The sequence below is a fragment of the Watersipora subatra genome, chromosome 7, assembly GCF_963576615.1.
Source record: "Watersipora subatra chromosome 7, tzWatSuba1.1, whole genome shotgun sequence".
NCBI lineage: Eukaryota > Metazoa > Bryozoa > Gymnolaemata > Cheilostomatida > Watersiporidae > Watersipora > Watersipora subatra.
In genome coordinates, this window is record NC_088714.1 from 44,179,660 (window position 1) to 44,202,343 (window position 22,684).

The window sequence follows — 22,684 nt, forward strand, 5'->3', positions numbered from 1 at the left end:
GATAAGCCGTTACAGCCTAGAATAGCATAGCATGCGACTAAAATCTCTTATCCACAATCTAGATTGATAGATATAACAACAAGCTTAATTTCACAGGTTATAATTCCTTTTATTTACTGATTCAGACTAAAACATACCTGGGATATAGAATAAGGCTTAGAATATATTCAGATAAGAGCAGGAAAAAGACTGAGTAAAAATAAGGTAACACAGTGTTTTATACTTTCTAAACATAAATGGTAGACCAATAAACTTAAAGTCTTTATTTACTTGGTCCAATCATTATCTCTTCATGTGTAGACTATTTACTCTGTAGTTCCGGCGTCAGCAGAAATACCAAGCTGACCACTGTTCTTAGCAAACAACATGATTCATAATTTTGTAATTCAAGTCTAGCGGTTGTTTGTCATGAAGAAGGTGAAGTTCTCAGCCAAACAAAAATGGCCAACATATCGCAGCTATTATATATAAATCTATTACAGAACTCTTCCTCTGCAATATTTTAAAACAGAACTCAGACTACACCTACTACATATAGACTAATAACGTCATTCATCACCTAGCCTTACTTATTTTAACATTTTTGTATTATACTGTACGCTGTTTTCATAACTAGAAATCTGTTGTCATAAATATGCATCACTATTTTCACAGAGCTTATATTTGTCCACTTTTTGTTTAAACAATACTCATATCAATCCTCAAGCTTGATTTTTAAATATTTTATGCTTTCATTTCCAACATTATTATATTAGTTAGACCACTTTTTAATTTTTTTAATTTTGTACACTACTTTTTAGTTAGTTTTCTTGCTATGGTACCTTGTGGAAATCATATTGTAAAATATGATTATTGATTACCACAATAAAGATTGCTCATAATAATAATAGGCTGCAAGCTGTCATTGTAACTTTACGATGACTTCAATGGCAGTTTGTAAAGAGTCACATACTTGAGCAAAAACTGGCGATAGCTTCTGTCGTTTTCAAGCCTGCAGCTCCTTCCAAAAATTTTGACACACTCTATAGCCAATAATATGAGTCCGTGTTCACCTCAAGGGCAACCACTCTGTTTGAAAGTGTTTTCTTTTGATAATTGTACCACACATTACCAAAAATTTGTTTAAAGACTAAAAAACGGTATAAACTGTAAAAATGGTAAAGGAAAAACAACTCGAGTTGAGCTATATTATTAATAAAGGTGAATAAATAGTGTCATGTAGTTGTCCTCTCACAAAAGAAGTTATTCTACTTCTAATTACAAAACGAAACTCCCACATTAAACATACTTTCGTTTTGTACGGAATTGATTAACCTCGCTTATGAGAGCAAAGGCTATGTGGGACAGCGATCGTATTAGCTTTTGAATAACCTCAGTATCAAATTTTTATCAAGCGATAATTATACTGTCCGTTCGACTAACTTATCAAACTAGTCTCTTAGTCTATCATAAATGCGTCCGCCAATCAAATTGTGTCGCTCACAGGATCGCTCCTTAAAACTCTTCATACCAATGCTAAATCTCGCTGGTTACTAGCGAGTGCTACCAAGTGAGTTAATCTTTGTGAAGTACTACTTAACCCTCTATTTATGCTTTTTATGCTAGTTGTAATGATCGTAGTTACAATAAATTTTTTACGTTCAATTCATTGCGTACAAGTGAACTTGTCTATGACTGCTTACGAAGAAAAAATTAATTCTAGTTTCTAGTCGTGTCAATACTGCACGCGACGCCTATGGTGCATGAAATGGAAATACTGAATCTACATTAGTAAAACTGGCTCGTTTCACAAATTATTTTGTTAGTGATATTCTAATTGTTTTGTGGCGTTTGTTCTTTAAGCTTGTAATACACGTATAAGTGCAGTTGTTGTTAATACCACATCTGCTACTCTACTAGGAGAACAAGTTCGCTACTGTAGCCTACATTGCATCAAAACAATGTTATACTATCTAGTATTAAGCGTAGAATACACCCTTACTTAACGCCTATAACATACCACCTACAGTATACGGTATGCAACCACTAGCCTATGTTTATTTGGTACTTTCAGTTAATCGGTTATCATTTGTTGCTAGGTGTAGCTAGAACAGTTAGAAACTTTCCCTGATGTACTTGCTATGCTTATATCCAGACCCCATTTTTGGCGATTGGTTAACTTTTAAGAGGTCCGGTGATGTTTAGTCGTATGCAGTCTGACATTCACTGCTAGGTCATATTCGAATATAAGTATCCCACCATCATAGAAATAACCGACCTGAGATAGCTCGTATACATTCCCTCATTACAAGATTATTGCAATTTACCCAATTTATTTCGTAATGTGCTGCTTTCAGTGCTTTGGTATGGAATGATAGTACAACCTCTAATTACTACAAACAAGCTTTATCATTTTCTAACATACATACAAAGCAAGAAGTTTCATGAATACGCAATAGGAACGCAGACTGTAATTGTGCCTCCAAAACAGTAATTAGAATTTGCGTATGTTCTGTTTGATATGTAGATATGTCTTGCCAAAATATAGCTGCATTATCGCCATGATATTTTTACTACATACTTGAGTCTTTCGTGTACGCACACCGTTCAACCATATTTGGAGGCTGTAGTGAGTTTTTCGAAGACTGCATGCTTCGCTGTTATATATCTCCAATATGGGAGAGATTCATAAGCTATAGGTTATCACAGATCAAACAGCATTGTTGAAAAATGCTATATTCAAGGATAAACTCTTAAAAATGTTGCACTTTTGCAATCTATCTATCGTTCAAGCATCACTTGTTAGTTAGTTGCTAATTAGATGCTATGCTGTAAGCTATACTATAAGCTATAATATGCCATAAGCTATGCTGTATGCTGCACTGTAGAGATTTCCTTGAATAACAGAATGAGTCTTAAGAAAAGATCGAAACTGTAGATTAGAAATCAATTTCTGTAGATTTCAAATGGGCATAATTCATTTCGGACCTTCTTTGTATGTTGGAACTATCAGTCTTATGTTGGATCAGATATTGCCATAATAACACAGTCAAACCTTGCTATATGGCGTTAATCCGTTCCCAACATTTTTTTGTGTGTCAAAACTGTTTCACGTCGGAGAGAATATTTTTATGTCTTTATTGTATTTTATTTAAAGTTTCCTATGGCCCAAAAACTCATGATAAATACATCAGACAAGCACATTGTTTAAAGTTAACTATAAAGACTGAATTTTATGGGAGATACTGAGTTAATAAAATTATCGATGAAGATGTTTTTTATTGTCACTTTGCTTTTACATTAAAAACAAATGGATTGTGTGTAGGTTGAGGTTGTGATAGCAATGTACATCTGGTTTGATTTAAAACTGACAGTTTTAGATAACCGGTTTAAATTTGTTTTTGAGTATGTGATATTTTTTTCTTTGTAATCATTAGTTAGCTCTCTATTTTGTCCACCTTTGCTGTTTTATGCCAACTACTTTATGACACTAGCTTTGGTTTGGTTTATTATAAGCGTTTGGTTGAGTTATTTAATGTCTTGCCTTAATTCCAATTAACGCATATTTCCTTTTTTACTCATCAATCTGCTGTTTTAGGGATCCAAACATTTCAAACTAAAAAAAAAACTTGCAGTTTAATATTTACTGGACACTAAAACTAAACTATATGAAGGAAAACTGCATATAGGCCTACATGCGCTGATTAGTATAACTGCCTGGTTTTGACAAACCCTCGAGTATCGCATGTTGAAAATTAATTTTAGTGGCGTCAAATGTCTGCTCAAATTTTGCATTGTATTTGAAAAAAAATTGTATATTGAGGTTATTGTAAGTTAAGGTTTAACTGCACACTTTAAATTTTAATTCATTTTATATTTTTTCACAGCCCAAAAACATGGGGTAACTCCCTAATACCTACTGTAGATATTTAACCATGGCAATACATTCAATGCATTATACATGTAGAAGAGAGGCGTAAAAATATAGTCTGATAAAAAGTGGTTTTTATTGTTGTTTTACCTTAGAGGAAAGCGTGTGGAGGTGTTGTGTGGGTAATGCTGAAGGAGGGTGGTGTTGAGGTAGGGGTGGTAGTAGGATACACATAGTGTGATTTATTCAAACATTAACTCAGTCTAACCTAGAATCCCGGTTTGAACTTGTTTATCTTTAGTATATTAGCTATTTTTATGTTTTTGTTTTGACCTGCTGTTTCTTAAAAATGTCTTCATTTGTAAAGCAGTATTTGCTTGAAATTCACATTGGTTATAGAAACATTTGAATGTTATTGCAACTATAGGAAGAAGTTGGACTATAGCTAATTTGAGGTTTATACATAGTTTTTTCCTTCTCGCACTAGTTAGTTTGGTTTAGACTTGCTGTGCACACCTATCGTTATACAAATATCACTTTTATTGTTTAACATATGGTTAGATTTGAAGCTCGATCACCAAAAGCCAAATCTGATAATTGTTTTGCTCCTGCTGCAATACCAGCAAAAATATTCCGGGTGCCATTGAAGAGCAGGAATGTTGTTAGACTGCACAAGTTTGCTTATAAAGAATGGCTTCTTCAGTGCTTAGCGCTATAGCTACATTGTAGTTATGATTAGGAGTTCACAGCCCATTGACTTTCTATGAGATAATTCAATAAGGAAAAGTTACATCTGACGAAATCATTAGAGTCAATCAGCTACTAGAATACTTATGACTTTAGATATGTACTGGCTCTTTTGCATATTTCAGCCCTTTGTATAAAGTTGAAAAGCATGTAAAGTTATGTTTCGCTAGTAATTATGTTTATGCATCTACTAAAGGCTGTATAGGTGACCCCATTCATCTTGATATCATTATTCTAGCAAGCTGATATTTTCTGTACCGCGCGTAGAGCAATCAAGGTACGTATAATAATAATCTGAGCAGCAAATCTAGATATAACACTTGAAGAAAACTGAGAATGGAGGCACGCCTATACAGTTAGCTGAAAACCAAAGGCTGTGGTGGAAAATAACCGCGAGAGGAATTTTAATTTATCTTTGTTGATACATCAGTCAATATCTAATTGACTTCTCATTGCTCAAATATGTTTTATACTAACAGCATCAGTATTGGTATATTAGTGGAGGACTAACAACATCAGTGTTAGTATATTAGTGGAGGACTAACAACATCAGTGTTAGGATATTAGTAAAGGACTAACAACATCAGTATTAGGATATTAGTAAAGGACTAATTGCATCATTATTAGGATATTAGTAAAGGACTAACAACATCAGTATTGGTATATTAGTGGAGGACTAACAACATCAGTATTGTTATATTAGTGGAGGACTAACAACATCAGTATTAGTATATTAGTAAAGGACTAACAACATCAGTACTAGTATATTAGTAAAGGACTAACAACATCAGTATTAGGATATTAGTGGAGGACTAACAACATCAGTATTAGTATATTAGTAAAGGACTAATAGCATCAGTATTAGGCTATAGCTTGAGTCATAATAACAAATATTTTTATCAATTATTATTTTTTGGGCGAATGTCTACATTTAGTTCTTACATAGTTTTATATGACACCTTTGGTATAATGCTGGCTGTAATTACCTGTACTATTCATGCTTGGAGATATTGTAGGTTTTCATGCTATGGAACAGAAAAAACACATTAGTGTGTTTATGTTGGAATATTTGCTATAAAATTGGTATTTGCGGCAGCAAGTTAAAAATAGAACACAAACGCTAATTCACAATGCTAGACTAGTAGTTACTGTTGACTACTCTGGGTGAGACTCAAGATTAGTGACATAATAAAGCTTGTGGTCAGCTGATAACCCTGCTAACTGCGGCAGCCAGAGAGTGGCTGCCGCAGTTAGCAAGATAATCTTTTACACTTATTTACTTAGCTCTAGTAACTAGTGAGGGCCGGAATCAATCTTTTAAATGCTGCAAGTAGAAATAGCGTTATGCTATGTTATTACAGCCTAGCTAAGCTTCCAGTTTCTCTGCATGGCTGGGCCTAATGGTTCTACGAATGACTTGCCCCATTGTCCTACATATATAATGGGATATTAGTGCTGCTTTGGCTTGCATTCAGCTCTAAGCTGAGTTTGTCATTGATTGCTCCCGCAGTAAGTCTTGCAATTCGAAGCTGGCCTACTAGTGATAAGAGATGCCTAACAGTATTACAGACCTGAACATTTTGTAGAGCTACAGCCATTATAACTCAGACTATTCCATGTGTGTTTGCATGCCTCTTGTATCATACGTAGATAGAATGCCTGACTAATGCGAAGTGAAATACTGTAGTCTATGAAGCATAAAGTTTATGTTGTGAGATATGGAGAAAATGAAAATACCCGTTCTTTAGAGATTCAACTGCTGTGGACATTTTTGACCATGAATAATAGTAATAATGAATTAATGTCTGTCAGAAGATTCCTATTAGACATTTGTATACCTATCTCGATGAAATACTCATGCCATTAGGTAATAAATGAAAAATGAGTATTCGCTAAAAAACTTGTGATCTGCTGTTAAAAATTTATGCTATCACAAGTTCAGTTGAATGACTTGTGATTTGCTATTTACTTATAAGATTTTAGTAGGAGATAATTTGAGATTGTAGCATCACGTTCAAAATAGGTGTATACAGTGTGTGTAGGCGTTATGGTCCTGCTACATAGCTGTATACAGTATGTGTAGGTGTTATGCTTCTGATACACCAGGGTTGGACAAAACCACGGTTTTTATGAAAAAACCAGATTTTTATGGTTTAAACAGGTTTTTATGGTTTTTATAATTTTACCAAGGTTGTTGCAATTTCAAGTCTAATTAACATCACTTACTATAGCTGCATGATTGAGTATTGAACATACATATGTGGAATCATCTGTTAAAGATGGTACTGTGGGAGTTTGTATGGGAAAAAAGAGAGAAAACACGGAAATTTTGGAATAAGTCCTTAATCAAACATGATTGATGAAATACAGAGCAGAAATCATATGACATAAAGTGTATATTTTACATACAGCTCTATGTATAAGTAGGAATTTTAATCCAAGTGATTAGTCATGTGGTCGTGTAGGACAGAACATAATGCAGATGCATTGCTAGTGTTTGGAGCGGTGGCATATGACTCAACTTCTATCATGTGAATACTAGCATCACTGTCTAAATTGGTGTTTTTAGCTTGACATTTGGCTACGTGAGCTTTAAGCCTATCTGCGTGGCCTCGCGTTATGACAGCGCACATAATACATTTTGCCTTGAAACCTTTGCCTTTTGCAGTTTGAGTGAAAAATTCCCAAACGGGATCCTGTTTGCGAGGTGTATAGGAAATTTGAGACACAACTTTAACTTTTCAAAACACAAAAAACTTGATAAACTGAATTCTAACAATCCAACTACTTTGGCTTGTGCCCAATAAATGAAATATTAGTTGGCAAACTTAAAGCTTTTGCCCAGATGGATTTTATTGTTTAATTTCCAACTATAAATAATCCTTTCTTACTGGCCAGACTTGAGAAAGTATTCATTCATTATTAGAGACGATGATTGGATTAGTATATTTCACATGGTTTTTATATTTCATCATTAAAGAGATCATTATATCACTTGATAAAAGCAATTGAAAATGAAATTCACTAATTCATTGTTGTGATAGGATTTCATTTAGTTTCAACTTTAGCTCTGCCATCAATGTACTGCTGTGTCCTAAATAAACTTTCACAGCTGATAATTACATATAATTGCATTTCTACCGCACATGAACCACTAGGAGCTTAAAATATTATGTATTTCACAAGAAATAATGAAAAAACTGAGAAAACCATAAAAACCAGTTTTTTCGCCTGGTTTAAACCGAGCCAACCCTCTGGTACATAACTGTATACAGTATTTGTATGTGTTATGGTCCTGGTACATAACTGCATACAGTATGTGTATGTGTTATGGTCCTGGTACATAACTGTATATTGTATGTGTATGTGCTATGGTCCTGGTCGTTTGCATTAAAGACTGCAAATCCATCAATGAGGGTCGGCAATTCCTATTTTTGGTCGCATATTTTTGGGACAGTCGGTTTAAGTTTGACATTGCTGGTTTTCTAGTTGTTTTCATACAAATGCTGTGTCTGCTCTAAGCATGGGTTATTAACTTTTTTTGACATACTGACCTCCACCTGTTTCATATAAGCTTTCACCAAACCCTTTTTCATTTGAAAATAAAATAGGATTTATTTCACATTCAAGATAGACAGGTAGATAGGTATATGTTTCACTGGGGCACAAAATGAACTGTACATTAACGTCACTGTGTTGAGAACAAGACTAATACAATGCATGAACTCACAACAAATTACATATCTTTCCATAAAGGCTTGGTCTTGAAAATCAGCGTGACTTTTGCTGCCGCCTTTGAGAGACCCCCACGATCCCCTGAGATTGACTTATTAAAACCCTCAAAGTTCGATCGAATCCAGGTTAAGAACCACAGCTCTAAAGTCAAGGTCTCAGCGAGTTGGTTAGACCTCAACCGACGAATGTTTAGTTTGTTAGTTGGACTATAAATTGACTGTTCTCTTTATATTTGTTAGTTTGCTGTGTTGATGTAGGATTGTTCAAGGGGTGTTGTACAGGCTGATATTGAGTTTAATCTGTTATATGCACACTCCCAAAGGCATCCAGTATCGATACTAGTTCCAATGCATTGGTGCTTCTTCAAAACAGTTTTGGGTTGATCATGTCTCGATGTGAGGCTCCTTTCTTGAAAAATTTCTAGCTGTGATCATATATCATCATTCTGATAAGTCTGTTCACGATTAATAAAAAAGTGGATGAAATAGCTTTGTTCATGTAACTTCAATTGTTTGTATATCACAGGTTCACATATTGTATTAAATAAAAGATAATCAATGATTCCATTGTACAGATGGTGTGGATTTGGAGTTATGTTCTCGTCGATTTACCGTCCGATAAACGTTTCCATCTTGGACACATGAAAACATATTGCATGAGCAGGAAATCTCATAAGCATCATATCACTCAGTCACTGTGCGTGTCCCAAATTGATCTATCTGTGTATATAAATCTTAGTATAAATTGTTTGTTTGTCATTTTTAATTCGTGTGTCCTGTGATAGTGATTCAAATCTAGGAATGAAAAACCTTCGCACTGGAATTGAATTCAAAACACCCGTTCAGCCGACTAGCATGCTATTAATGCGCTACACTGCCCTTATAATCCATCGTTTTTTTGACGCCATCAAGTCGTATGCACATGCGCTCGCTCACGAAAAAGCCGCCATTTTTGTAGAAAACGATCTTTTTTTCTTTAATTTATTAGTACTTTTAAGTGTTGTTTTGATACTATAATAAAAAATTGCAAACAAAAACGTCGTTTTTCAAATTATTATTGCAAAAGCTTCGTGTTTCTAACGAAAAAATTGTCTATAAAGATGGCCGACAACGATAAAATGATGTCACGAAAAAACGAAGGATATCATTGTATATTTGTTCACATACTTATTACAACTGCCAATATTTAATGCTGATTGCTTAAAATAGCACGCTTCATCTAGCACGCTTGAAGATCATGATTTCGTGAGAGATCGTTAGAGATTGGGTCATTGTTTCTAGAAATATTGGGAAAAAAGCCTAATTTTTTTCTTAACACTGGCTTAAGCAATAATAACGGCTCTTATTATAGTAAAGATTTAGACTAGTATAAGTTACTTAAATTTATTGTGTAAAGATACTTGGACAATGGTAATTACATTACCTGCCACTGTTTATAAGCTGTTTTGAATCTTAAACAAACGTGTAGCATAAATTTTTGGCACAATCCGGTCGATCTTTCAGGGCTGACTTTGTTCCATGAGGGAAGGTTTTTTGAAACAATTACAACAATTTAAACAAAATCTATCGTTCAAATTGTCGTAATCTAATTGCATCGACGAAATTTTTGCTGATCCTTGCTGGAGCGAAGTCTGCCACTGGCTCTATTTTCATAGATTTTATTCTGCATCGACTTTCTGTGGATTGAATTTGTGTCAAGGACATTAGCGTAATAAAGCATCAGATAATGTCCCTTTCCAAGTACTGGTGCCCTAAAACATCAGTCTATGTCGGCACTCATCCGCTGCCTTCTCCAATCAGACTGCAAATGCATACATTGTTTTATATTATCCATCTAACATTGATTCCCTGATCACTAACAGATAGAGGCAATTAGTTATTAATATGGCATTAGGTTAGTGAACTAACATCACATCTCTGATCACGCCAGCCAATGCCCTTCTGCGCAGTCACTGCAGATATGCCCCATCTGTCCTATGCTCATCTAGTAACGCCGTTGTGAAGGCCTCGTTGATTTGCATAATGGAAAGCTAGTGAAGTGTTGTTATACGCTACCAGTGTTATCAGAGCTTTTTCTTGGTGGGTGGTATTAACTGGCTCTTATAGATATCCGCTGGTCGAACAGGGATTTACTTTAGCAGTAAGTCTTGCATGTTGATATAACCAAGTTGGGAAATTGATATCCGTATTGGCGTATGTGAAATATGTTGTTTCACTTCATTTTAATGAGTGGCTTGCATGTACACCACATCAAAAACGGATCCTAATAGGGAGAATAATTCCTAATAGGAATAAAGATCAATCATGCATATTATAATTATATAAACGCTAAAGGAATTAACCATTGCCATGTTGAGCTACTCAGCAAAAGTTAGAGCATTGTCATATTTTAAATAATACTTACAAAATACCAAAACAACCAAATTTTTATTGCTGACATCAAAGGTCTCTTAAACGGGTACAACCTGTCATCAAAGGTCTCTTAAACGGGTACAACATGACATTAAAGGTCTCTTAAACGGGTACAACCTGTCATCAAAGGTCTCTTAAACGGGTACAACCTGTCATCAAAGGTCTCTTAAACGGGTACAACCTGTCAACCTGTTACAACCTGTCATCTAGCAAATTCTGACAGATTCAGTCTCGAGGGAGTGAAAAGAAACTTTGTAATTTTGTTAAAAGACGAACTTACACAAGATTTTAGTAGATTTTATCAGAAAGCCTCGGTATTTTTTAAGATTGTTTTTGATGTTGGATGTAATCTGACTGCCAGGATGTTTCAAGATTAAAATTGACGAAACTTTATCACGATTAAAACACTCAGAAGAAAAATATGAGCGAGATGATGTCACTAGTTGCTATCGTTGCTATAGTTGATATCGGCTGTTGCGTTCAAGTTGCAGCGTTATGCATCTCTATGCTATTGGTCTCTTTGCAACTATAGACATCATAATCACACTTTTGCTTAATTTGAGTGCTTTAAATGCGATCTAGTTTTATCAATTTTAACCTTGAGACATCCTGACAGTCAGATCACCTCAAACATAAAAATTAATCGCAAATGATAGAAAAATACCAGTACTTTGTGATCAAATCTAATAAAAATTTTTCTCCAAGTTCATCATTATTCATGCTGCATCACTAGTAATGTATAATTGTTCATGATATATTTGTGGCCTTTGTAACAAACGACACTATATTGCTACAAATATTTGACATGACGTTCTCGGCAGTTCTTTCACACAGATTAATTCAAATATCTGGCAGCGTTGGCAGTCTGTTTTTCAGTCCACTGGTTCAGTTCTGGTTTGATGCTGGTGCTATAACATCCTATTGACATGTATGCATCTGGCAGCAATTCTTTGTCCTTACATAGCATGATGGTTTTATGGAGCGACATTCATGTTAGTCTCCATTTGTATGTAAATTAGCAAGACATTGATCGAATATCTCTGTGAATATCGATATGCTAGAAGTACGATATTTATTGAAATGTTTGGCATGGCCAAACCTTTTACCTGCGTGACCAGTTTAAACCACTGAAACAAGTAATCGTCATCCGCGGATATTGTCTATCTATTGTAATTTGTCTTCAATGGTGGTCACAAACTACGACATGATAGATAAAATCTCAATGTCGTCTGTGTCAATATCTCTGTACATTTTTGTTCAATGAAGCCCAGCAGTATCGCTTGAGACAATTATGAATAAAATCAGGTTGGAAGAGAAAGATAAATATAATTAATAGAAAGAACACGACTGTAATGGATGCTCTATCAGTGATACTGTGAGCTCTGACAAGGAGAATAGGGCTTCTACTGCTCTATCAGTGATACAGTGAGCTCTGACAGGTAGAATGGGGCTCCCACTGCTCTGTCAGTGACACTGTGAGCTCTGACAGGGAGAATGGGGCTCCCACTCCTCTGTCAGTGACACTGTGAGCTCTGACAGGGAGAATGGGGCTCCCACTCCTCTGTCAGTGACACTGTGAGCTCTGACAGGGAGAATGGGGCTCCCACTCCTCTGTCAGTGACACTGTGAGCTCTGACAGGGAGAATGGGGCTCCCACTCCTCTGTCAGTGATACAGTGAGCTCTGACAGAGAGAATAGGACTCCCACTCCTCTGTCAGTGATACTGTGAGCTCTGACAGGTAGAATAGTGCTTCCACTCCTCTGTCAGTGACACTGTGAGCTCTAACAGGTAGAATAGGGGTTCCACTGGTCTGTTAGTGACACTGTGAGCTCTGCCATGGAGAATAGGGCCTTCTTTCTACCCTTGGCTTGTGATAGCGTACATGTGTGAGAATATGATATCATAACTAACCATACTTGTATTGACAACATGCCGAATACAAATACGTAATAGCTCTAGACAGAGTATCAATTTACCCCTGTTGACGGTTCTCTTTTAACTCATTTAATCTCACGTTCACACGGCGATGCCTTTGTTAAATCCTGTTTTCTTTTCGGATATTTTAGTGCAAGAGGATTCCAAGGCCAGTCAGGCTGCCATTGGATGAACTCTCTTACGATGCCATCTGAAGACGAGTCGAGGTAGGAGGGCTAATACTGAGCTGTGATATGACTACATTGGCTGAGTGGAAGCTTACCAGTGAGGATGGAAAGGTGGACTGTTCCCTACCATACACGATGGTCTTCCTTGGCCGCACTGATTGCGACATCAACATGGAGGTGGGCCTATGATAGTAGAGTTGCTGCCGGTTTATTTTGAGTCGGAAGAGTTTCTCTAACTTGCTAAGCCTCTTACACCGCTAGTCAAATGTATTTATTGACTAGCGGCTAGTACTGAGAGGCTTGATTTAGTGTCTTATCATAAAAGAGCATTTCCTGTTGCCATGGGTTACTTATCACAGCTGCAAGCATGATAAAAGGGAAGTGAGAAAACGCGATAACACCAAATGGAATCCTCATAGATTATCGAATGAAAAGACAAATCTAACAAAGTCCGTTTTCAAACATGTTGCTGTCAGTTCTGATATTCTTTCTATATTAACACAAAGCGTTCATCTTGCTAGAACCAGACAATAAAGGGCCTGTCTGTGCATTAACTAAACGACATTTTTCGACTGTCGCTCTGGTAACTGTCCTGCAGCACCTATGGTTGGCGGAACTGTTTCTATTTGCATATTCTGCATAAGCATATGGCGGAGAGGTTGTTGGCATTGCTTGTAGCAACTAGTTACTTTATGAATTCATGGCTAATTACTATGTCTAATGATGAGCATTTCAGATCTATCAGTAACGTATTTATATTGAGCTGATGTCATGTCTTGAACCCTGAAACGGATGACTGGTCTAACATGGGGGTTTTATTAAACAGTAAAGGTTACTGTTGCTTGTAGTTTCCAGTTTCTCACTACTTTATAGAAGTATCTAGTGTTTTACATGCTCGCGCTTTCTTGTTTCTTTCTTAAATTCAAAGGTGCCATGTATTTTGAACTCTAGTTCTTCTCCGTAAATTGGTTCAACTTGCGCCAGTTTAGGCTTTTAATGTTGGAAAACTCAGCAATTGGAGCTCAGCTGACAATCTCTTCTTTTCTAATTAGAGTTTGTATATGGGCTCTGCTTACTAGATATCTAATGTTGGTGCATGGTATAGGAAGAGTGTTGCGTTTGCGTGTGACGGGCTCAAGCACTCAGTTCGTGACACAGTAGATGAGTAAGAGTGAGTTTTCTGAAGGAGTCGCATTGCCTGAGAGTCATTAGAGTATAACCTATCTGTGTTTACGCACTCATTCATAATGAGCAACACTGATTCAGGCTTAGCGTTGAATACACACGCACTGGCTGTCACTCATGGCATGCTTTGACAGGTGCTCATTTGTGTCCCTGATCAGCTGCGAGCGATCATCTGAGTGTAAATATATGGTTAGAATAAGTGGCTAAACGTACAGGTGTGGCATTCGATATGTTGCAGTCGGACAGTGTGGATAAGAGGCATGCTCTCATAACGTTCGATCACTACCAGAACCGGTTCAAGGTGAAAGACTTGGGGACCTCGAGTGGGGTAAGTAGTCTGAGGAGAAGGGTGCAGGGAAAAAGGCTAGATGTGGCAGGGTGGTCAATTAGCGCAGGTGTTAGAGTGTTGGTTTACCAAGCTGAAGGTCACAAGCATGAATCTTGCTGAAAGCAATCTTTTTTCCTAACCTCAAAATGTGACTTCGGAGGTGCAGATGTTACCGCTCAGGCTTCCAAGCAAAATGCTTTGAGTTCGAACCCCGCACGATACAATGTTTTTCATCTAATTATTATTAATTAATAATAAATAATTAATTAGATAACTAGTAATTATCTAATGCGATGACATTCAGGTAAAAGTCATCAAAATCATCATCATTAAAAAGTAGTAACAAATTAATATGTTAACCTTAGTAACTATAGGTACCTACAATAACTTTAGTGCATTTTTTGGTTATGATCTGCCAGAAGCTGTAACACTACAATATACTACATGCAGAGTTATTACCTTCAAGACAGATGTGTAACATATACTCTAAATCTAACTTAACTGAATTTAGCTTACTAAAAACATACTTGAAGGAAGTTTTAGTATGTATTTTAGTACACTTCAAACTTTCAAATAAAATTTTATCACTTGTCTATTTGCGAATCCATTTTTACCATCTACATGTATATATCTAATCAGTACAACAATCGCCAACTTTTAATTTCAAGAGAAATTATTGTTGAAATCGTATAATGAAAAAAAAAATTTGCCCTAGTATGGAGAGGACAAAAAAGCGTTGTGTTTTATAGTCAGGCAAAAAATATTTTATAGCAGGGGCATAGTAACCCGTGGGCGCAAGGTATCAATCCTTCGTTTGTTCGTGACGTCATATTATCGTTGTCGGCCATCTTTATAGGCAATTTTATCGTTAAAAACACGAAGTTTTTGCAATGAATTTTTGAAAACGATGCTTTTGTTTGCAATTTTTTTATTATAGTATCAAAACAACACCAAAAAGTACTAGTAAATCAAAGAAAAACGATCGTTTTCTACAAATATGGCGGCTTTTTTGTGAACGAACACATTTGCAAACGACTTGATGACGTAAAAAAAACGATGGATAGGGTAATACGTCATTTAGTGTGTGCAATTGAGAAAAGGGTATACGGTATATGATAAGAGCAATAGAATTCTAAAGACTGTGTAGCTCAGTGGTTAAATGCGTGGTTAGAAACTTGCAGTTGCAGTCTCCATGAGTTCAGAGACAGTGCCAAGTGAGCTTTTCATTCTAAGACTTTAATAGCTATGGCTGGACGGACAGACAGACAGACACAGAGATTTATATATAGAGATTATTATAGTAAAGTTTATTGCTATATTAACTCTACTTTCCTGCGACTTTCTTTTTCCTTGGCAAGATGCTAGCGGAAGCTTGTTTCTATTGGCTTCAGTCCTGTTAGTATCAGGCTTCAGTTCATTCAGAGTGAGCTAATAGCGCTTCTATAATTCTATTTTCATCTTCTGGTCTTATTCACAGTTAGAGTTATCAATGTGTATATTGATTCAGATTACTGCAGATACTTAGTGGTTACAGCTATTTCTTTTGTAAAATAATGGCGCCCAATGAATATAGAGAAAAAACTGATTGACGCAGATACTATCTTTCTATTGCTGTTACGATACGGAATACTTCGTGGGGCACCTTAAGAAGGGCAAGGTAAATTCTAAGTGAGCTCGGTGAATGACAGCGCCTTACTGTACATTTTATGTCTTAGCTTGTTTTTCATCCATCATTATTCAGTGTCATTGTTTACCCTTTCTTCTGGCTACTGAAAATGTGGTTTTATGACCGTATTTACTAACGAAAATGGGCGACAGTCGTTGATTCAGCTGCCTTAATCACTTAAATAGCTGCTCATTTCCATTACGCTGTTAAACCGCAAGCTTGTCTCTGCAAGATGGAAACGGCGAACGTCTGCATGTCAAGCGTGTTCTGTTACTAGCGAATTTTTGCCGAATGTTTTTCATGCTTGCAAAAAATGGAAACAGCATTAGTGAATGATGAAATACTATGCCGGCTATTCCATTTGTAACATTTTCTAAACTTCAATTGTTCTTATTTTGATTTAAGCAGTTCTGAATGCGCCGCTACGACCTCTAGCGTACGACCTCTAGCGTACGACCTCTAGCGTACGACCTCTAGCGTACGACCTCTAGCGTACGACCTCTAGCGTACGACCTCTAGCGTACGACCTCTAGCGTAGAAATCATTTTTTTAACAAAGTCCCCACGTTAATCCACAACACGCGATTGTCTATTGAAGCACTTATCGTACAATTCCTAATCCACACCAACCACGCAGTGGAAACCTAGTGATACGCTAGAGAGGAGTTTTGTACACCACTCTTTTTCTCACGCAAGGTGGGCCACCGTTTCATTCTTGTTCTATGCAGATGACAGGTCACTGCAAAGGCATTTTAGAAAAATTAGGAATTCGTGCTATTCCGGGTTACGTAGCCCTGAGGTAGCCATGTAACAGTATTAGTTCACTATCTGTGTATTAAGCTATTGTCTGTATAATTCGGTATCATGCAGACCCTATTCTTCAGTGAAGATTGCTCTTTCAGACTTACATCAATGAGCGGCGGATACCTGATGAAACTTTCATTACCATCGAAGAAGGCGATGCCATACAGCTTGGTCGAGATATCCTTTCTATCTCTTGCCTCATCTTAATTGATCATATTGTTTTTCTGGTCCCTTTTAGAGTTCCCTTTTAGGCCTTGTGTCGCTGAGAGGAGCTGAGTCTATTCAGGGTTTTGAGTACTGATGGGCATATGTCCGTCTTCTACCGAGTCAGCGGTACGACGTGACTCATTTAGTTCGCATGTCGAGGACTGGCTGCACACACTGATGAAATGCATCACCGATGCATAGTGTAAATGTTTGTTGTGGATACGCACACTGACGATACATTGTGATGCGTCATGTTGACAAATGTTTTGGCCAATGAGAATTGGCCCGAGTTTTGTGTAGACCATGACGTCATTGCTGTAAGTTACGAAAGTGTCATCAGGGTATTTGTATTGTAACGAATGCTATCAACTGTATGTGCGGCTATTTACGTTTCGATATTTTGTTAAAAGAAAAACTAGAAAATATTAACGACTAATACAAGCAAGTCTAAAAATACTTCAAGTTCATAACATAAATGGAACTATTGAAAAAAGATTTTAACTTACATAATTAATTACCAAAAAGATCCTTGTATATCTGAAATGTTTTATAAACATTTCCAATTTATACCAATAACTTCCTTATAAATGTTATGAAGGAGAATAAAGTTGTCCATGTATACGGTAAATAGCTGTTTGCGTGAAAACCGGTTGTCATGGCTGATCGGAAGCAAATCTTAAAAGCAACTAACATCATGGAAACTAACATGAAAATGAATAAAATTAAATCGAGATCGTAGTAGTAATTTATTTTGGCCAATCATGTGTCGATGGGTATCTCTACTGACGTAGACCAACTTATTCGTTTAAAAACCATACATCAATTATTTTGCCGACACGTTGGCTTTGCAAAAGATGCGTTTCGTCGGTACGTGTAACCAGGCTGCTGGGCTGGCAAAGGCTAGTTTTTTGTCAATGTTCAATAGGTTTTTCGCTCGAGGCACATTGAAGGAATCTGTTAGTTGATGCATTATCTGCACTATATTTATGCCCAATCAGTATGCCTAGTTTCTGAACGTAAGCTCCCTGATTGGAGGAAAATTTAGCTGCCGTCAATGACCATAATTTACCATAATTCGATTAAGTGTCTGAAATATAAACTTTAGTAAGATTTGTTGCGTTATTTGTCTGTTGGTTGACCCATTTCACAAATAGCTTTTTAAAATCTCATCCGTGACATCTTATTCTATGCGCTGCTGAATATCATGGTAATATCTATATCGGTTAAACGAAGTATATGTCAAGGTCAATAGATGACTTAGCCTCTTCTCCGAGTAAATTGCTGGCTATATTAATGACTGCCATGTGACCATTATTTTTTGGCATAATCGGGTCGATCTTTCAACACTGATTTTTTATATTGCATTGGTCTAGTTGTGTCCATCAAATTTCTGTCCATCTTAAGGTCTGATGTGGGGTTTCAGCTACATCTTTATTGATGTTTTGATATATTGCCGATCAACTTTGTGTGATGAACAATGACTTAATGAAAATTACTTTAAAAGTAAAACCTTATGCATGCCACTATCATCGGCTTTTTGTTCCGATGTAGGCTGAGCTCTGCAACTTGTCCTTCTCGCTAAAACTCGTCATTGGTTATGCTTTAAATGTGTAGTCATTCCATTGATCAAGTATCATCACATGACTGCTTCCTCTATATGAGATAGGTTTCTCACAGGAAGTTAGTGAATGCCATGAACCGACCTTTGCCGATCTGTCAGTCATAAAACTGGAAGCATGAAAAGTAAGGCATGTCCTCCTTTGCTGAAGGGTATTAATTTTATTAGAAACCTTCCAAAACAGGCTTTTTCCGAAATCCCTGATCTACATTATCAATTGACGAGTTAGATCCTAGGTGCACTAGATGAATATGCTGCTCTAGTAGATCGTTGCGCTGTTATGTAGAGATGTTTGCAAACACTCATTTTTATAATGAGCTTGTATAACTGTGTGATTGACTGTACAGACCTTTGGTTTAGTCCGCTCTGCCTAATACTGATGTCTCGACAGTTTGAGATCTCTTTGTGCTGCTGATTACGTCGTCCGCCTTGTACTAACTGAGAGCACTTGAAGTTATGTCTATTACTAGTTTGTAAACAGACATGACCAACAATCACCTTAACATTGATTACACATTGCGGAGCTTTGCAAGTCAGCAGATCATCTCTTCCTTCAACTCGCTCAACCCCTGCCTCTCTCTCAGCCATGACGCAGTGCCAAGCCTTAGAACGACCCGTGCTACCATCCCCCATCACCCACTCCCTTTCGCTCGACAGGGTTCACTACTCACACTCTAGCTCCAGCAATCACTCACGAGAAGATAACCTCTACAGCCAGCCCAGTAAGAGCCGAGCCTTGTGGGATAGACGACCATCGATTGCTGAGTGTCAGGTGTGTATGATAGTGGTAGTTGTGTCGTTAGGACGTCTGCTGGCTGTTGTATTCGTTTACCTTTAGAGGCAAAATAGCTAAAATTCTTGTTTTCAGGCTGTAAGCTATGTGACTCATTTGTTGTACCGATTTCATTAAAATGCATGTAATACCTCAAGTTTAGGAAATGTTGCTATTTCCTGGGAAGTTGGTTACGAGGGGCAGGCTGAGACACAGATCTGAGCATCTGTAAGCCTACATGTAGAGTGTACTGTTATTTATCTAGTAAAAGATAAGCCTTATCTACTGATGGATGACCTAGTGTTGATGACTATCTCTTGGAATGCTGCCACATTCCTACTACCACCTCTAGGCTACCAATCAGTATTACAGACTCGTGTTATATATGTGCAGGAGCATACAACTCCGTATCAACTCAATTATTGTCTAGAACAATGCGAAAGGTTTTTGCCATGATAATAATTTTTGGCTATCAGTTTATTATTCATTTTATTCATTCATTTACAGCATTCACCTTTACAATCACATACTATCACTATATATATATATATATATATCGAATGTGTAGTAATAATTTGTGTATCATCTTCCCAACCTTGATTTTGTTGCTGCTGTTAAACAATGTCATACTTTGCTCTCCAGGGCTGTATTCGAGAACAAGATTTGCATCACACATGTGGAGGAAGCTCTGAGCTCAGCTTGCATAACCAGAGTCTAATTAAGGAGGAGGTAGTGCGGGCAAGCCCTGTCTCTCCTCTTACTCTACGCAATCCAAGGCTATCACCAAAAATATCTAGTCCGACAGTTTTCTATCACCTGACGGCTGATAGCGACCAAGGCATCATCGAGTGAGTTATGTTTCTGTTTATGCTTATTTGATTAGGCAGCTTGTGTTGCCATAAAACAGAACTCTGGTCTGTTCGATAGGCATGTTCCCAAGTCTTGTCTATGGGCAGGTCATAAGATTTGACAGAAATCCAAAGTTTAAACCTTCTACTAGGTTCTGTGTTACATAGAAATGTCAGCTCCTCATGAATACAAATCCTTTCGTTATAGCTCACAGGGTACAAGATTGTATCGAAAACTTGGTTTTTGATGTTGACCTAACTTGACTGTAAAACAATCACAAGCTCTGTATTAGCTGCTATGTTGATGCATCTTCTTGGCTGTTCCTCTCATCTCTCTACTTTGAATGAGTGGATTATTTGTACAATGGCACTGCTAATAATAGATTAATGTATTTTGCAGAAGACCTGCTGCAGAAATTGAGCTCAATTCTGGGACTCGCAGCGAGATGGTAGCTTTTGAACAAACTACGCGCAACCTTACTGACATTGCAGGTATCTTGTTGCTTGATGTCAACTTCTTGTTTTGATGTTTATAGTATCTTGTCATGGCAACAGTAATAGCTGCAAAAACGTCATTTCCTGTTGTGACTCGAAATGGCGTCAACTGATGAATTATGATCACCGTTGCATGTATTCAGTTCTGCTCTCTCTGCCTATCATTGTTTTAAAGGATTTCTTCTAGTCTAACCTCACCACTGTTTCATTATCTCACTCACAAACACTAATGGTAAAGTAAACTGGTGTGATTGACAGCAGGCAAAAGGGGAACCCCTCTCTATGGACAACCGGCGTGGTGGGGAGAATCAGGGGCTGACGAGCACAACAGAAAGTTGCTGAAGGACATGCAGCGACAGGCAGAAGAGGAACGGCTGCAGAAAAGGGAAACAGAAAACCTATTGACTGATCTGAACAAACCTTTCAATGGCTTAGAGAACAAGCCGTCTTCTGCCTCAGCTGGGCCTGGTATGTCTACATAAAGACCTACAGTTGTGCTAAGTTGCAAGCATGTACAACTCGGTGTAAGTTAGGAATGTTGACAGAAGAAGCTAGTGAGTCTAACGACTTGCTTATCAGAGGGGTACTTTTCAGTCCTCATGGACATAGCAGTACATTTCCAGTTTGTCATAACTTGATTGGTTGATTAACTTGATACAATTCTTAATAGATAACCAAATGGATGATTATGGTGTCTGAGCACAATGAAATTAAGTTTTGACTACTTGTGATACTGTCTCACTTAGCATCTCTCTGTCTCTCTAAGGCTACATCATTCTGTCTCTCTAAGGCTATATCATTCTGTCTCTCTAAGGATACATCATTCTGTCTCTATAAGGCTACATCATTCTGTCTCTCTAAGGATACATCATTCTGTCTCTCTAAGGATACATCATTCTGTCTCTATAAGGATACATCATTCTGTCTCTCTAAGGATACATCATTCTGTCTCTCTAAGGATACATCATTCTGTCTCTCTAAGGATACATCATTCTGTCTCTCTAAGGATACATCATTCTGTCTCTCTAAGGATACATCATTCTGTCTCTATAAGGCTACATCATTCTGTCTCTCTGAGGCTACATCATTCTGTCTCTCTAAGGCTACATCATTTCTTGCAGTTGATGGAGACACATCTAAATATCTCTCTTTCACCGTCGACATAACGAACTCTGCTGACTCGAGTGCTGACAAGGCTGGGCTAGATGACCCTCTTTCCTCTGGTGGCAAACTCAGCAACTTTCTGCCAGAGAATTTAAAAAAAAGTTTTCGAGAAAGAAGGGAACGACTTGCCCAGTCATCAGAGAGAACTTCTCAGGAGGTAGAGGCATATTTGCTTTCTTTTAACGTGTTTTTTCTGTGGTAAACCTGTTAAGGCTAATTAACTTTATCACTCAACTTTTTTAGTTTTTCGATACAGAATTATTAACATGATTCTCCATCTGATCTCTCTTATAAGAAGTAGCATATTTTAAGGTTGGATACAAACTGAAAACTCGACAATCAGAGAAGCACATTGCTTTTACAAACTACAGTATTTTCCAGACTATAAGTCACTCTATAGTAGAAGTTACATCAGCCATAAAATGTATAGCAACTACTGAATTCCCGGTGTTGCACTGGTAATAAAAAGGTGTTGCACTGGTAATAAAAAGGTGTTGCATAGAAATTTATTTTTAATTTGCTAAGTTTCTGTACCCAATAAATTTGAGTAACATAAACTAGTCTAAATTTTTACTATAATAAGAGCCATATCCATCCCTTTGAAGCCAGCGTTAGGAAAAAAGATTGTGTCATGATCTCTCACACAATCATGATCTTCAAGCATTCCAGCTAAAGTGTAAAGCGTGCTATTTAACCAATCGGCATTAAAGATTGGCAGTTGTAATAAGTATGACCACAATTGGTCCATTGTG

The 22,684-nt window shown here is 37.1% G+C and overlaps 2 protein-coding genes across 7 annotated transcripts in view; both read left to right on the forward strand.

The window, feature by feature from the left end:
- Window positions 1-1,534: 1,534 nt before the first annotated feature.
- On the forward strand, window positions 1,535-17,079 carry LOC137400793 (centrosomal protein of 170 kDa protein B-like). Its single transcript, XM_068087131.1, has 4 exons — window positions 1,535-1,549; window positions 12,811-13,023; window positions 14,270-14,359; window positions 16,927-17,079. The coding sequence occupies exons 2-4, from the start codon at window positions 12,913-12,915 to the stop codon at window positions 17,077-17,079; spliced, it is 354 nt and encodes a 117-aa protein (XP_067943232.1). The 5' UTR covers window positions 1,535-1,549; window positions 12,811-12,912.
- A 2,110-nt stretch (window positions 17,080-19,189) lies between these two features.
- The window catches only part of LOC137399316 (serine-rich adhesin for platelets-like), a 47,509-nt gene continuing 44,014 nt past the window's right edge, over window positions 19,190-22,684 (forward strand). For 3 of the 6 annotated variants that reach the window (XM_068085374.1, XM_068085379.1, XM_068085380.1), the window contains exons 1-5: window positions 19,191-19,425; window positions 20,068-20,273; window positions 20,674-20,765; window positions 21,027-21,236; window positions 21,890-22,089. In XM_068085374.1, the coding sequence (XP_067941475.1) occupies window positions 19,240-19,425; window positions 20,068-20,273; window positions 20,674-20,765; window positions 21,027-21,236; window positions 21,890-22,089 (894 nt within the window). In that variant the 5' untranslated portion in view covers window positions 19,191-19,239. Of the gene's footprint in view, window positions 19,426-20,067; window positions 20,274-20,673; window positions 20,766-21,026; window positions 21,237-21,889; window positions 22,090-22,684 lie in introns of all 6 variants that reach the window. The other 3 variants (XM_068085377.1, XM_068085375.1, XM_068085376.1) reach the window with 3 other exon arrangements.